Source organism: Neolamprologus brichardi, chromosome 16 (genome assembly GCF_056152115.1).
Source record: "Neolamprologus brichardi isolate AB-2024 chromosome 16, ASM5615211v1, whole genome shotgun sequence".
NCBI lineage: Eukaryota > Metazoa > Chordata > Actinopteri > Cichliformes > Cichlidae > Neolamprologus > Neolamprologus brichardi.
Genome location: NC_142119.1, coordinates 2,552,238 through 2,569,538, shown reverse-complemented (window position 1 = coordinate 2,569,538; position 17,301 = coordinate 2,552,238). Strand labels below are relative to the sequence as shown.

Sequence of the window (17,301 nt, the reverse complement as noted above, 5' to 3'; positions counted from 1 at the left end):
ACACTGCGCACCACGTGGTAAAGAAACTTTAACCATGTACCTCCTCACTCTCCTCCTCCATCACCTCATTTTCTTCTCCTCTATTTACATTCTCCTAGTCTTCTCCTCCTGGTTCTTTCTTCCTTTCCTTCTTTTCCAAGTATTCGCCTCCTCCTCCACTTTGCCCGTTTCTCCTCCTCATCTTCATTCCCCCTCCTCTTCTCGTCTCAAGTCTCTGTTCTCTCCTCCTCCTCCTCCTTTTTTATCTTTTAGTTCATCTCTTCGGCCTTTCTCCTCCTTCTGATTCTCACTTTTCTTAGCTTCCTCCTCGTTGACCTTCTTCTTGTCCACCTTATTCTTCTTTTCCTCTTCTGGATCAAAGTTCTTCACCAGCCACTTCTGCTCCTCCTCCCTTTCCTAGTCATCTCTTGTCTCCTTCTCAGTCTCCTACTCCTCCTTTTTCTTCTTCACAAACTTCTCATCATCTTCGTATTCTTCAACTCTCCCTCCTCTTCCACCTCTGGAATAAAGTTCTGCTTCACCAACTTCTTCTCATTGTTAGTAGTACTCACAGTAGTAGTAGTACTAGTAGTATGTGGGTATTTTCTGACCTGTGTTCAGTCTCATTCATCACGGGAGTCAAACATCGACTTACTGACATAAATAATTAAAGTTTTTCACTCTTCCAGCTGCCTTAAATCCCTCTGATGGCTCCTAATAACAACAGTCTCATATTTATGGCTCATTATTAAACAGAAATGAGGCGATAAAGTGTCACAGATTTAGTGCTTTGACCTCCAAAGTCCCTACTCAGATTTATTCATCTCGTGAGTTATAGGAATCACTTCGCCAAAAGTTTTAGCTCCATTTCAGACTTTGACCCAGCAAATGATCCACAAACACTGGATCAGAGGTCGGAGGTCACGGGTACAGTTTGTGGAAAGCTTCATTCAAACTATGATAAAATGGCACCATCGGGCCACGTGTTTGACACCACTAATCTTGGTACAATCATACATGAAGTGGTCTGTAAGTTGTCTGAGCTCCTACAAACTGCTGCTGTTAGTCACGTGTCATAAGATGGGAACAAACCCTGGATGATTAAACGTGTGAGCTCCAGTTTTTGTGAACAGACTGTAAAACTGTAAACAGAGGAGCTCTCCGGTTCAGTATTGGTCGGGCAAAGCAGCTTTCGGATGCTTTTCAAAGACAAATAAGCCTGTCTGCAGAACTCTGGGGTGGTAAAAACCGTCTGGATTTTCTTTTACAAATCCTACATATGAATCAGTATCCCGAGCGCCGTACATGGTGGGCTAATATTTCACATTTAGCTGAAACGTGGGTGAACTACAACAGCCCTCGTATCAACCTGTCCACCGAGAGCACAGACCTGCACGGGGAGTAAGAGGATTTCAGTGCAGAACAAACCCAGATGAGGGCAAACTGCTGATCTGCAGCAAAGGCGGGTCATGCTTGGCACCGTTTCCGGGTCTCAGAGGAGGGAGGCTTCAATCCTTGGTCTAAACTCCAGCAGTTTCACTCAGGTTCGGTGCGATCAACCCGTTATAATCTGTGTCTGTGGTGCATCGAGAGGCTGTTTGTGATTTACTGCGCTAATCTGCTTAATTGGAACTTGGATAATTGCACATTAAGACACAATTAAATGCTATGAATCCCTCCTTTGGTCGAACTTCAAATTAGCTGACGGTCATTTAAGTTACGTTTTAAGGAATGAGAAGATTTACAGCGACGACCCAAGGAGGTTTTTACACAGAAATGAGACGTCCAGGTAGATAATTAAAGTGAAACCTCTCCGGTGTGAGAGGGAGAGGCATACGGGCAGCTGTTCAAGCTGTCGAAATGCTGAAAAATGGGTCCAAATTTCAAGAGGAGAAATTTTAAAAGCCATTAGTCCATGTGTGGGTTACAGGGGCGACAGTCTAAGCAGAGATACTCAGACTTTCATCTCACATGTTTCTCCTCCAGGTCTGTGGTTGGTTTGTTCATCGAGCCCCTCGTCTTCAGACTAGCAGCAGTAAATTTCATCCACTATAGAGTTATTAAACAGGAAAACTACCCCCAAGTCTCAAATCTGTTCTTTGTATCAGGCTGTAAACATGTTTATCATAACATGTATGGGGAATCACTGCTGGAGCCTCAAGTGAATCTCAGAAGAACTGCAAGTTTTGGCACCCGAGCCATTTCAAACGCCACAGTACGAGCTGAAGGTCATTGCTCGATGGAGCCAGCAGGACTGCATTCCCTCTGCTGCACCCAGGAACTCTGTCCCTAAACAGAAACAGTAAAAATGAGTTCAAATTCATCCACTTCTTGTACTTCACTAAATTCGAGGCATCAGCAGTAAGTTTAGCCAAGTGTGCTGCAGCTCTAGTTTCTCTTTATGGCAGCTTCCGAGTATCCTAACATGACTGATGGCACACTGGGAGCCATTATGCACCGAGCCTTTTAAAACAGCAACACTAATCAAAGATGACTGGCCATCGGATCAGGAAAAAAGATCCCTCGGCGTGCATGCAGAGTGTGGTCAGCATCTTAAGAGCACAAGAAAACAAAAAGTCCAAAATGAACCCAATTTGCCTGTGAAATATGAGACTTTTGTGTCTTTGGGAAATGTTATTAAACTGGTTGCTGTGCATCAAAAGGAAATCATTATGTCAAAAAAGAGGAAGACGCTGGGACATTCGCTCTGACAGCTCAAACCGTGCAAGGTTACAAGAACCTTGATGCTTCCTGAGCTGCGGGAAGGTCCAATATTTTAAGTTTCTCTGCTGGCACCAGGCTCCACGCTTTATAGCTCCACATTCCCCCCACTCTGGATCTAATGGACCGCCCTTGACAGATGTGGTAACCGAGCAATGAGACACTAACACAAAATATTTCTCACGTGTTCCTGTTTCAAAAGTAACGTGCTGAAGAAGTGTGAACGTAAACTGGGAACCTGTTCAAAATGACAAACAGACTCGACTAAGCCACAAATGCTGCAGTCACGTGGACAGGATTTTAAATCCAGTCTGTTTGTTTCATAGTTCCAGCTCAGGCCAATCGCTGGGAAAACCAACAGCTTTTTCCTAAAACAATCACACAGTTAAATGAAAGAACAGGCTCAGAATCAGCTGGCACGGTTAAATCAAATATTCATGTTAAAAGACGGTGATTTTCTGATTTAGCAGTGTTGTGTTTTTCAGTTTCTGTTACTCTGGGTACATTTAAATACTCCAAAAATAATTCTCTGACTTCCTTTTCCTAACCACTTTTCCTTGATTCTGCTGGAAAATGTCATGAGGTCAAGGAAAAGTGTGAAGGACACTTGAGAAGTACTTAGGAAAGAGAAAGGCTGTGCCTGCATTTAAACTTGACTCCTTAATGAGATGCTAGATGTCTGCCATCCTGAAACTACAATTCTTAAAAAATGGACTACAAAACAACCCTAATGCTAATGTGTTCTTACTCTGCTGTTTTATGCAGGTCAAAGGTTGGACGTTTTGAGAAGAAAAAGGAACATTCTTTGATTAAATTTTTACATTTATTTTAACAAGTTTAGCTGTTTAATACGTTTTATAGCTTTAAAGGTTTTCCTGCTAATAAAGATGTCCACCATGGCCATTCATGCTAAACCAAAACAATTAACTAATTAAATGATAGAAATCTTCCTGTTTTTTGTTTCTTTTGTGTGTGTGGTTATTTTTTTACACAGAAATTGATATTTTACAGGACAGTCTGAGCAATGAGCTACTGGAAACCTTTCTGTAATTTATCTGTAAATATTTCTTAGATTTATAGCTCAAAGAGTCATGCGGACAGATTTCTTTTAGTACAACAGCATTTATCATGTAGAAAAATACAGGCGGCCACCAGTGCTCAACCTCCTAATAGATAAATCTATGATATCAATTTTAAAATCCTTTGTCACTTTGTTCTCAAGTTATTGCATTCGCAAGACTTTCAGAAAGCTTGCCCTCTGAGGTCACTGAGATTTGAACTCAGCTGAGATTTTTTGCAGATACTCGTACGGCACCAATTTAAGAAGACTGGTTATTCTACAGAAATGTCCAAATTTGGGATGCCAAGATATTTTTTAATTTATTTTATTTTTCTTCCTTCTTACATCTATCACATGCACCGCCTTTTTGTCACTGGTGTTACTCCTTTGGCAACTTTAAAGGCTTTTATGAAATATTATTTCCTTAATTTCATCAGCACATGTGGTCAGAGCCACAGATGAAGAATAATGGTGCAACACATCAGGGGATTATCAACCAGGGTGTCATTATATGATGTTCATTTATTTGCTATAATAATTAAAACATTTGAAAACGTTAAAAATGAGTAATGACATCACATCACAACCCTTAAGTGTAACAAAATTCAATGTAAAATTATTAACACCTTTAATATCACACATTTTACTGCCACATCCTCTGCAAAGACAGAGACAGCACATCGGCACCAGAAAGCAGGGTTTTACTACTTAGTTTAAGGTTATTTAGTTCCCTTGAGTATTTTAACCTCATTAGTGTTTTATTGTTTACTTTTGGTAGTTTAATTGGTACTTTTATTTTTAAAACCTCACATTAACAGCAGTGACAAAATGTCACAATAAAATATTAGTATTCTATGTTTAAAACTGTACGTAAGCGAAGTACTTGTGTAAGTAAATGTACTACCCTACTTGGTTGTGGCAATGGGAGGGTCGGTGCAGCCCCCAGCACCCCACTGTAGACTCACCCCTGATACTTTATAGTTATACTTTTGCAGATTTCTGCAGATTTCCACTGCTGTGAACAAGATTCCTATAATAGCTCTGTCCAAGACTCAGGATGTCCTCAGTGGTTGGAGGAAAACTAAAAATGTGTGATTAAAAGCATGAAAACTGGACAGAGAACAGTATGAGGCAGCAGTGTGGTGGCACCGTGTGCTGTAGGTGTTGGGTTTGAGTTAAAGGGGATTTAGAGTTCAGAGAATAAACCAAACCAGATGGCCTGAGACCTCAAATACCCAAATGTTACCCACAGCCAGAGTGGGGGTGGCTGCATGGTTTTATTTGAGCCACTTTCCTGTTTTCGTTTTTATGCCAGCATCATCTCCCATCAGCTATATGCACATAATTTGTATTAACGAAATAGATTTCTGTGGAAACATGAAGTGGGCCAAACCGTTCAGTGTCATTAATATCAATCAAAGACAAACCAGAAACATTTTGTGAAGTTACTCGCTGTCCTGCTGAGAGGTCACGGTGTCAAGACTTCATCGCAACTTTGATTCAAGATTTGACGAGATCAAAAGACTCTTTGATGTCAGTCCAACAGATTTCAAAAGCTCAAGGCGCATGATTGTGTTTATAATGATGGTCCCGCAGCAACATTAATTATGATAAGAGTGGTTTCAGTTTCAGTCTAAATCTTTAAAAGAAAAGAAGTAAAGGGAACCTGTTGTGCCGTTTCTTATTTCCTTTCATAGACATGCTCCGTTCTAGTGGTGGATGATCGCATTGTTCAGCCAGAGTTTGAACAATGAGGTTCAAATAATTTCTGAGAGCTAAAACAGACCGTAGACAGCCGGAAACACTCATTTTATCACAGTTTTTTAGATTTGGATTACGGCGGTTTCTCATGTAATCTCATTCAGCTCAAATAAATTGCATTTTTAAAATGCCAAATGAAAACAGCAACCTTATAATATTCCAGAGAAAACCCAGCAATTAGAATCCTAATCCCCTCTGAGCAAACACTTGGTGACAGTGGGAAAGATAAACTCCTTTTTAACAGGAAGAAACCTGTCGGCAAATACGCGATAACTGCTAGCCCTGCTTTACTACCAGAAATGTAAAAGGTTTGTCTTCAAACAGCACAGCAGCCTGTATGTTTTAAAAGGTGTAACTTTTACTTTGAAGGCAAACAGTTCCCATTTCCAGTTTGCGTTGTACTTTTCACGCTTTCACTGCAGCTTGGAGAGTAGGAACAGATGGGGGTCAGGTATGTATGTGGGCTTGCATGATCGGGACTTTAAGGGACTTTTGCTTATTTTGTTCACACTTGGCTAGCAGTTTCCAGATTGTTGCAGACCAGTTTCTAAGCCCAGGCCTTTTTGGTCGATCTCACACTGTCACCACAATTGTCACATGACGAAATGTGACAATTGACGAACAACTTAATGGTTAGTGGTCATATCTCTGCAAAACCTCATTATTTCAGTAATACAGTCATCTCAGGATGTTTGCAGCTTGTACAAAATATTTTTTATTAATAATTTTGTATCTATGGACAGTTTCTTCTTAATAATAGAACGATCCTTTTGGAGGTCATTAAGGCTTAAAAACAGGGGCATGGCCTGACACAGGCGGCTATAAATGGATCATCTCCATACTGTGTTTGTGCTGTCGGAAGAATAATATACCTTGTTGTGCAGTTATTTGTACTAACAGACTGTTAAGAAGTCTGTGCTCCTGTCGTGCTGAGAGAAATTCTAAGATTTATTTATTGCTTTTGAGTGTTTTATGGAGACAGCTGGTATCAAGCTGTCTAGCATTCATTAGTTGAAAACTCAGCGCTTTGTCTTCTCATCCAAGTCTATGGATGAGAAGTCAACATGGCCAAAATGCTAAAATTGAATCTTACAAACGTGGTGTAAAGAAACCAGGTGGGAGTTAATAATGACAGCAACCATCTTTCTATACAATAAACTGAGTGGCTGTGAAAAATGAGATAACTCTGGATTATATTTGAAGCAGGCTGCATGTGTAACATAACTCCATATGTGCAGTAAAAGTATCTGTTCATTATTAATCATAAGCTGTACTGTACTCTTTATTTAAGAAACATATAAATGCCAGTTTGATAAGGATCATTCCTCATTTGACTTTGTGTTTTCATTTTCATGTGAGCACAATGTTTGGATGCCCAGCAGGAATTTGCTCCCAGCTTGAGAAGCTCTGCTCCAGCGCCTGTGACATGTTGGTTGGCTTTCTGCAAACTGTTTACTTTTTATTATTAATTTATATTTAAACTGTTTCCGTTGTTGTGAGACAGTTAGAAAAGTAAGCTAGACTCAGATGGCTGAATTGCCTCTGCAGGGCTTCCACACACAGAGCAGAGTTAACACTGAGATATAAATGACACCATAAGGGTGTACTTCAGTCAGAGACAGTGGGTATAATGATGATGGTTATCACAAATCTCTGGGTTGTGCTTAATGTACTTCAAACTTTTTTTTATTTATTTATATTGTGTGGCCCTGTGTTCTTTAGACCAACTGTACAGCTGTTGCAAAGGAGGACACTATCCAGGAGCCACGTGGATCTCATTCTGAACATTCATTCTGCTCCAGACCAGAAGCCTGTGCTACAAAACAGGATTAGGTGCTTATGTAACAGGGTCATAAATCACATCTTGTTATAATTACACAAAATGTGTTCTAAACCCTCAAACCGTTCCTTTTATACCTGACCTTTAGGACCTCCAAGCCTGTAGTTATGTTCATTATCAGTTAGAGCCCCTCCTCATTGTTCTTCTTCTTTGGTGCAATCCTATAAATACAGTGTACCCCTTTTGCCTCTCCCCTTTTCTACAATTCCCCTGTGGGAGAGGTTGGTGTCATTTCTTTCCAACACTGTAAAACACACATATAATTCATATTTAGCCACCCTGATGTTTCTGATTGCAATTTTAGTTCAATTATTGTCATTATGCCTGTTTTTTGTTAGATGCTATAAATGTGTAGTATGTGTGTGCCACATATGTGTTCTAGGGAACGTGAATACTAACATGAATTGATAATTCTTGCTAGCTTGGAAGTTGTGGTGGGTTGAGCTAAACCTCTTCCCCACTGTTTGTATTTGGTCGTAGGAGCTGGAGTGGGCAAATTATTTACTTGGAGGTCTTTCTTTCTTTCTCTTTTATCGTCAGACACAACCGGAACCACACCGGTCACACTTATCCAGGTAACTTCAGGTGTAACCCTGAAAAACGAAATTCGCAAGCAATTTTAAATCAGTGTTAAGGATCAATACGTGATCCTAAACAGAACACTTGTAAGGACTTGTTTACCACCAGTGTTGGTCGTTACTTGAAAAAAGTAATCAGTAACTAATTACTGATTACTTCCCCCCAAAAGTAATCCTGTTACTTTACTGATTACTTATTTTCAAAAGTAATTAATTACTTAGTTACTTTTTAAAAACACGATTTACAACCTGAATAGGTGATAAAGTGATAGATCTTTCAGCCCAATTCTACTTTTTCTGCATAATCATCATACAAAATGTAATCAAATGGAAAAGTCTCTTTTTAAAACTTGTTTTATTAGTTTTAATCTTTTAACTTTATGCATCAAGCAAAAATTTAATTATATGCAACATTCTCTGACTGGAAGAAATTAGTTTAACATTTAAACCTATTTTCTGCACATTCCAGCACATAAAATAAAATATTTTTTGTGTTTACACTCAGTCTTTCAAATAGATGCAAGTAAAACACAGCAGAAAATAAATAAAGTCAAAGACTAGCGGTCCTGTTGCTCTATTTTCACCTGTAAAGCAGGAGTGGGGTAGGCGGAGGTTTACCCTGGTGCAGGTGTGCTGCGGTCAGTGGAAGAATCCGTGGCAGCGCACTCGGTGTTTGCTCGGAAGTTTAGGGTTTTTTTCGCTGTAAAAAGAAGTTTTCTTCCCACGCACAACGGACACTAATGTTTTTGTCACTTTTTATGGAATCAAACTCAAAGTAAGGTCAGTACTTCCACGCTTTAAACGCTGCACGCTCATACTCTCTCTGCACTCGATATATGATCCATTGTTGATCTGCACACAGCTGTTGTCACGCATGTCGCACTCGCTTACGTCACTGTCATGAGACATTCTCACAAAAAAATCACGGTTTTAGTAACGCAGTGTGCTTACGGGAAAGTAACAGTAATCTAATTACCTTTTTTGCAATAGTAATCCCTTATTTTACTCATTACTTGAAAAAAGTAACGCGTTACTGCCCATCTCTGTTTACCACACATCAAATTTGTGCACACACTAATATTTTAAAAGTTAAGAATAAATACTAAAACATGATTCAGACCGTTAAATGGCAACAGTTCCTGAAGCTGAAAGAATAAAACTGTCTCACTGTCTCTTAGTTTAATGGAATAACCATTGTAATCTGTCAGCTTCTCCCATGTCCTAATTATACAGCTGCAGCCTAATACTGATAAGCATAATAGCTTAGAGTTAATTCCTCTGCTGGCAGTACTTACCCATGTGAAATAGTCATGAAAAAACAATCATTTTTCATGTATATAGACATGAATTGTCCATATACATGAATTGGGACAGGAATAAGTGAGTAATGTATTTAAATAGGAAATGAATAACGTGTTTGTCCATAAAAGTGAGCAGGAGCCAGTATGACCATCAAGAGAAAGAGCTTGAAAAGAGTCTCATATTTGTGATATATGTATGTATCCTGTATGTATACTTTTGACCATGTGTGGTTAAGAAAAAACCCTAAATAAATTCAAGGTTGTACACCCGACTTTTGTTTTTTCCTCTCTAGAAAGAGAACAGTTCCAAGAAATCATTAAATATCCAAAACTACCATGCCAACGATTGTATGAGTGCACATAAACCTCTGACCACAACTGTATAAATTACAGGCCATGGCACTGTTACCTTCTGAAACAATCACAATACCCTGAAATAACACAAAAATATTATTATCAGTTCACTATAACTGTGATCAGCAGTCATGGACCTTCCTTCCTTTGACCACAGGGTGATGGCTAAACATACTTTAATTTTTGCTCTGCCTCACTATTTTCATATACGGAATGTGTTAATAGTAGATGTCATTACATATCTATAAGCCAAGTTTTTACAAATTGTAACTGATGATACGAGTTATGTTTCATTAACTATCAGCCGCAAAAGCTAACTTCCCTAACTTGGTTTGAAAAAGCACCACATCTTATCTCACATGGCAATTTCCCATCCAATAATTACCAAAAATCCAAATTCTCTATCCTTGTATTTATGCATTTAAATTGTCTGCCTAACCACGTATCACATGATGACCCTGAATACGGAACCCCAGCTTGTGGGCTCTGAGTACGTTTGAGAGTAAAAAATATTAATCAACATAATTCATACCGTTACACATCACCAGGCCTAAAGCTGAAATAAAGTCTTACACAAATCTAAATCTTAATTTAATGGACTAACCATTGTAATCTGTCAGCCTCACCAATGTCCTAATTGTACAGCTGTAGCCTAATACTGATAAGCGTAATAGCTCATAGTTCATTCCTCTGCTGGCAGTAGACTTCCCCATGTCTGTCAGGGTCTCATGAGAAAATGTGAAATAGTCATGAAAAAAACAATAGTTTTTCACGTAAAAGGAGTAATTTGTAAGTAATGTGGAAAATGTATTTAATGTAATAAGCATGTATTTTTTCCAAGGAAAGTGGGCAGGAACCAACATGTTCATCAAGAAAAGAGCTTGAAAACTGTTGTATTTTAACCCAAACCAAACCTAACCCAATAACCCTTAAATGACAAGACCTAAACAAATAGTTGTTAATGCTTAAAATTAACCAATTGACATTTTTAATTAACGATTATACTGTCAGTATGACTCAAATTTGGACGCTGAAATGATTTGCTCCATTACATCCAAATGCAGACTTCCAATTGCTGATGTTAGGAAGCCAGTTGATGCAAAGACATCCTAGATATGTTGAACTTGTGTATAACACCATCAGCTGGTTGGGCTTCATTTTGTAGCCCATCTATCTAGACTCCTCTCTACCAGCCAAAGCAATTCAGTGACAACACACAAACAACTTCCTTAATGTCGTCCCAGTACTGAAATCGTTTATTTTTTCTCTGACAATAAACAAAGAATATCAGTAATAAACAACTCTCAGTTTGTACTGATAAGATGACACAAGAACATCACCGTTATTATTTGGATTCTGGAAATATAAAGACATTTAGGAGGAGAGTTACTGTGATAGTGAGTGACAACAAGTGCTAATAAATGGCAAAATACACTCATCAGTGCAAGGTACAAATACAGGACATCGGAGTAAATGCTAGAAAAATACAACCCTCGTGAGAGTGACGCTCTTCGTGATGCGAGCTGTTTTAAAAACACAGACGCCATGCTTCATCTACCCGTATCAGTGCAGCCAATCTGTTCCCTGATCCTCGTCTCACCTGCGTACGCTACATATTTATTACACATATAAATGTTTTGCTACTGCTGCATTTTTACAAATATTACCATCAACAAAGAAGAGGTAAATACAGTTAATACTGATGATAATGTGCGGTGCTTTGTAGCTATACATCATGTGAAAAGAATATGGCTATCATCACCTCGATGAGTCTGATATGTAGATTCAGGTGCATTCATGTTCTGTATATGCAATCAGTTTATTACTGATGGTGTGAAAAGATGCATCTCGGCAAATATCTACACATGATAAGTATCGATAAAAGTGCAGGGGGACGGGTGGGTTAAAATCGTCAAATGTGCCGCGATGCATTCGGAACACCAAAAACAGCAGAATAAAGGACACAGTGTACTTCTTAAAGACAGAGACTCAGATATCTTACAGATAAATGTGCAGAAAAGAAGTGGCAATCGGGAAAGATCAAGACAGGAAGAGAGGATTCACGTGTATGTGACTTTAGAGTTCTTCTACTTTCTGAAACAAAGTGGTAGAACTGTTATTTTTGGTTACACTGATAAGTTGCGAAAAGTTCGACTAAAAAACTTGCCGTGTAATTAAAAACTGTCACACTGTTGATTTTCACAAGGGATGCTCTCGAGTTAGTAAAAAAAAAAGGGGGGGGGGGGGGGTCTCTGTACTTTTGCTTGCCTTGAAAATTTTAGAAAAGTGCAACCCTTGAATTGCTGCCAGATATCTGAGTCACTTTATTAAAAAAATAACACAAAACAGTGAGCTAGTCATATTTGTAACACAAAAGACAGAAGAACAGGACACAGTGTACTTCTTAAAGAGATAAAACGTGCAAACTGTGAAGCGGAAAATATTAAGTCCAGGAAAGAGGATTCACGTGTACGTGATTCCGGCTGAAGCACACCTTAACTGTGGCGATGTTCAGTCAGTGGTGGAACTCTTAGCTTTGATTTGCTTACGCTAAGAAGCTGTTCTACTATAATTTCTTGTAAAAACTAGAGAGGGTCTCTTGAATTAGTCCAGAAATAAAGATGTTCTGCTGGAGCTGTAGCATAAAAATGTAAATGTCCTTCAGCATTAGCTTCATAGAGCTTCCCCTGTTCTGGACTACTTTACAACAGCTGAAGTTCTCAAAATATTTACAAGTTCTTTAGTTTACGTTAAATATGAGCAGAGCAATGGAGGAGTTCAGTCCAGCAAAAAAGACGTAACGGGTCTTTTGTTGCTGTGACAGAAACGTGTACATGTGAATCCTCCCTGTGGGATCTGTTCACATGCTTTAATGAAAGCTGTACGTATTAAAGTTTAATCCACAGCTTCAACCAGAGACAATAAATTTCCCTGAGCTAGCATGCTGACAACTGGGTGCGTTACCACTCTAAGATTACATGCAAAACTCACTGCTTTGTCCTGATGTCATAACTGTGGAAACGCACAAAAAACAGCTCACATGTGAGGAGTTTAAATTCAAAATGAAACGTGCAACATTTACCTACAAAACAGTGTCGGAGTATGTGAAATAATATTTAAGCTTTTTTAAAAACTTCTTGTAATAAAACAGGCCATATGAAGCATCACTGGGATCAGAGTAAATTATAGAGGGTGAGTGCATGCAAGTGGATATTAACACAGTGACAATAAAAAGTAGTTAGCGCACACTTTAGAGAATCACATTACTCAGTCAGGTAAATGGCAATCAGTAGGTAGTGCTGTACATAGGATAAGACTGTAATCTTGAGTTTTGGTGGGCTCATGGGAAAATATATTACGTATGTATCCTAGCTTAGATCGTCATTTTGTCTGGAGCAGACTTAAATCTTAAACCTTTAACAAAATGTTCACACATGGCTGGGAAATGTAAATAAATGTGGCTACATGACCTTTAAGGAGAGACAGCCAGTGCCATTATGGAGGTCTGCAGGTGAAACGCTTAGGTTTGTTTGTCACAGCCTACATGACTCACTCATTCAATCCTCTAAGTTTTGCTGAAGCTCAACAGTGACGGCTAGCAAAAATCCAGAAATGTTGTGGAGAAAAACTGAATTTAACAGTACAGACAGATTTGTTGCACATCTGCTTTGAATCCATGTAGAGCCTATGGCATAGTCTATGAGCGGCGTTTCTCTCCAAATTTCTCATCCGGTCAATTTTAAAAATGGCAACAGAAGAAACAGAAACTGGAAATGAATAGGAGGAAACAACAGTATGGAAAATGCTAACCACAGTCTCTGTGGGCTGCATTGATGCTACATGTAGTTAGACTCCAAAAATTATCAAAATTGGTAGATCCCTGTTGTGAATGAATGCTGTATATAGACTAAAATAACGGAAATGGTTTTGTCAGGTCCATTTTAAAGTGGACATGAAACACTACATGTATAAAGGCTAATTTATACCACTTACTTATACAGCCCTGCTCTCAAAAACGGATATAGATGTAAAACTGCATGTGAAGCTGAATTTAAGGAATAAAAGCTTAAAGTAAAAGTTTTAAAAATGTGTTTAGTGCCACTGGGAACATTATGTCACTTGGTTGGTTGGTTGTGGTCAACAGACTTACATTGGTTTATGTTAGCTAACCAGTACAGAACCTATAAATGTGGAAAACATAAGGACACAAACAATAAAAATCAATCTAAGGGGGTCACTTTTGTGCTACCCATGGGTGCAACAATGAGCTTTATGTTAAAACCAAGTATATACTGTTCACTTTCACTTTCTTTTTCAATTTCTTATGTAGCTGATTGGCTAGCTGCACTGACACAGAAAAACCTACCCGTTGGCTGTAATGTTCAGGTTTGTAAAGCACTTTATAAATGAGGACAGTGTGGAGGAGTGCCTGTTTGAGTCAGGTGGTTCACTGGACCAACAAGCTGGAGTCAGAAACTCTGAGTTTTCCATGTCTGACTGAGTGTACCAAGCGGTCTGGTCTGCTGGTCTCAAACAAGTGCTTTACAAACCCAAAAATTACAGCTAACAGGTGGATTTTCCTGTGTTAATGCAGACAGTCAAACAAAAAAGAACCACTTACTGCTTAAGAAATAGAGAGTGAAAGCAGACAGTATATCCATCTATTTTCTTCCGCTTGTCCTTGTCAGGGTCGCTGTTAGCAGCAACTAGCCAACCTGGTGACATAATGTTCCGTACTAACAGAAGATGGCATAAATGTGTTTTTAAAACTTTAACTCTAAGCACTTCATTCTTAAATCAAGCTTCACAGACAGTTTTACATCTATGTCAGTCTTTGAGAGCAGGGCTCCATGTGTAAATTTGCCTTTATATGTGCAGCGTTTCATGACCACTTTAAATAAGCTTAACAAGTAAGCTTTAATATGTGAAAAACAGCTGCTTGTTACTAACATCTACTTTATCAATGTAACTTTCAGCTTGGAAACATGAAACCAATGTGGAAGTACGTTAAACCTGCATTCTTTCTCGTGGCCAGCAGGGGGCGACTCCTCAGACTTGCGTGTATGAAAGACAGTGGGAAGAACTCCTTTAATTTAGTTCTGACTCATGTTAACTCCTCTCCATTGATTTATGACTTTAGTAGGTGCTTTTCTGATGAGTTTATGGGTTCCGTCTATTTTTAAATTATTTATATTTTTCAAATGTATGATAGGTTTTTAAGATTTGAGAATGTTAAGATGGTGACAATGAATTTGCTGCACTTGAAGTTTCAAATACAGGATTTTGGTAACCAGTGGGTGACTAATCGTAGCTATGTCCATTGTGTTTTTATAGTCCGTGATCACACCCACAATTAGAATATTTTGAGATTATAGGTAGCTCTTTTAATGCTACAGTAGCTTTTATGCTAAACATGCTAAATGTACATTTTAAACTTTTTTTCAAGAAAAAAAACTTTTTCTGTGAAGAAAAGTCTGTTGCAGATAAATACAATCAGCTGCTCACAGCTGATGCCAAACAAGATGCAGACCTCCAAAATGGCTGCCAGACAGTTCATTGCTACACCTGAAAGGCTTATCGGTATCGTAACGCTACACTGAGCAGAGGTGGAAGCCTAACAATGCAAAGCTGGCTTTTTGTCCCACTTCTGAGCATTTCATCTGGACACAGAATCCAAACTGTGGGATTTGGAGGTCCTCCATGTGTGGCTTGGCGATAAGTCCACCCAGTCGCTTGATTTCTCTCTTCAAGTTGACTCATCCAGCTTCAGAAACTCTAAAAAGAGAAGGTGTGGAGCAGAGTGAGATACTGGGTCTCTGAACCACACAAACAATATCCAAAATGAGATTAGTTTAAAGGAGAAGCCCAAACTGTGATTAATAATAATAACATAATGGAATATTTAAGAAATGCCTTTAAAGATGATTAATCAGCTCACAGGCTTTCTTTGGGGAAAAATTATAGAGAGCAGGGTCTGCCAAAATCAAAAATTAATAAATAAATAATTGTAAAAAATGATAAACTGTTACCAAAATAATAGCATCAATAAATATCTGCATTTATTGTTACACATTTGGCATTTGAATTTACATTTGAATGGAAAAATAAAAAAAGAGTTATTAATAAAACTTTATTGATCAACCAATGAATTGACTCAATGAGAGCCTCTTCTTTTGCACATTGATACAGAAATGCATTAAAATGTAAAACTGTAAAAAGAGGGTAGAGAAATAAATAAGTTTACAAATATATAAGCAATACCTGAAAGACAAAAGAAAGATACGCGATAAAAGTAAACAAAAGTACGAATTTACAGCAGGGAAAATGACTTAAGGGTTTACTGTCATACTCTTTACTTTTTTTTAAATTATTTATTGATCTATTTATTATTAATCAAAGGATAAAAAAGTTAAACAATTTTAAACACTATTTTTTTTGCATAGTATTTCTGGAGCCCGCAGTGTGAAGTGTGAAAGCAGAAACAGTCCTTTGAAAATTTGTATTTCTAGCCTCCTGCTGAGCTCACACTTTTTACTTAACAAGGATCCTTTTATCTCTAAAAAGTATGAAAATTCTTCCTCAAAGCCAGCAGACTCGTTGGAGTAAGAGGACTGCCATTAAACTGCCCCACAGACATCCACTGTAATTTCAGCTTTTGTCGCAGACACTACCTCTTTATCAGTCTCTTTCCTGTGATTTTAAGCGATCTCACTCTCTGGCACATAAAGCAACTTTTATGGATATTCACGGTTTTATACAAGTTGAGGTTGTGACTTTTTATAAGCAGTTTTTTGAGAGCTGGGCTGAGCCATGTCCACCAGCACAGCAACTTCATCTGCAACTAAACTGAAGCTTTGTACTTGCTATTTTAATTCTGAGCCGCAATTTCCTATATTTGTGGACAGGCTATAATTTGTGTTTGCTTGTGTAGCTCAGTGTGCTTTTTTCTATAAAGAGTGGGGTTTGGTTTGGTTTGTATACAGTAGGGCATAAAAGTACATGGTAGATCTTTTGCATTGAATTTGCTTGCTGGTTATAAAGTGGCTGAGGAGTGAACATTGCCTTACAGTTCCACTTTATGTTCCTCAATTGCTGCTGCATACAGAGAATTAATTTCACACAGAAAATGTCAGCAGGTCTTGTCACTGATTCCTAAGCACCTTAAATTATGGTAACATAAGATGTATCTGGGATAAAATGTGGTTTAAATGCAAATAGGACAACTGTGATCTGATCCCGTTGGGCAAAGATAAAACAGTAACATCCGTCACTGCATGTTGATGAGTGTTCCTGACGTGTTCCACACATAGTCTGAAACAAACATAGTCTGGGTGAAAAATCAATAGGAAAAACCTGAATCCCTGACCCTTACAATGTGATGCCATCATAGTTCAGGTCCACTTGTTAAGGCAGCCACATGTGCCAAATAAATCTACTGAACTGGACTGTTTCACTGCCCAGTAATGCCTGTGACATGATAGCAAAGCTATTTTTTGTCTGCTATCATGATAACAGCTGGAGGACATGTGCCTTTTCTGCCATAGCTCAGCTAAATTTCAACTTTTTTGTTGGCTTTCCAAACACGTTATTTTACCTCCACCAGCTTTCTTTGGAATTATTGACATATCATGAAAGCCTTCACCGCTTTCCTCACAGTCACTGGATAAAAGTGACACTCCTGCAGTGTTAACTTGTGAATTTTTGAAC

The 17,301-nt window shown here is 38.5% G+C and overlaps 1 protein-coding gene across 2 annotated transcripts in view; it reads right to left on the bottom strand.

Annotated features, from left to right (window-relative positions):
• Positions 1-10,836: 10,836 nt before the first annotated feature.
• LOC102785084 (nck-associated protein 5-like) overlaps positions 10,837-17,301 on the bottom strand; it is a 105,689-nt gene continuing 99,224 nt past the window's right edge. For both annotated transcript variants that reach the window (XM_006807604.3, XM_006807605.3), the window contains one exon: positions 10,837-15,369. In XM_006807604.3, coding sequence (XP_006807667.3) covers positions 15,368-15,369 — 2 coding nt within the window. In that variant the 3' untranslated portion in view covers positions 10,837-15,367. The remainder of the gene's footprint in view (positions 15,370-17,301) is intronic.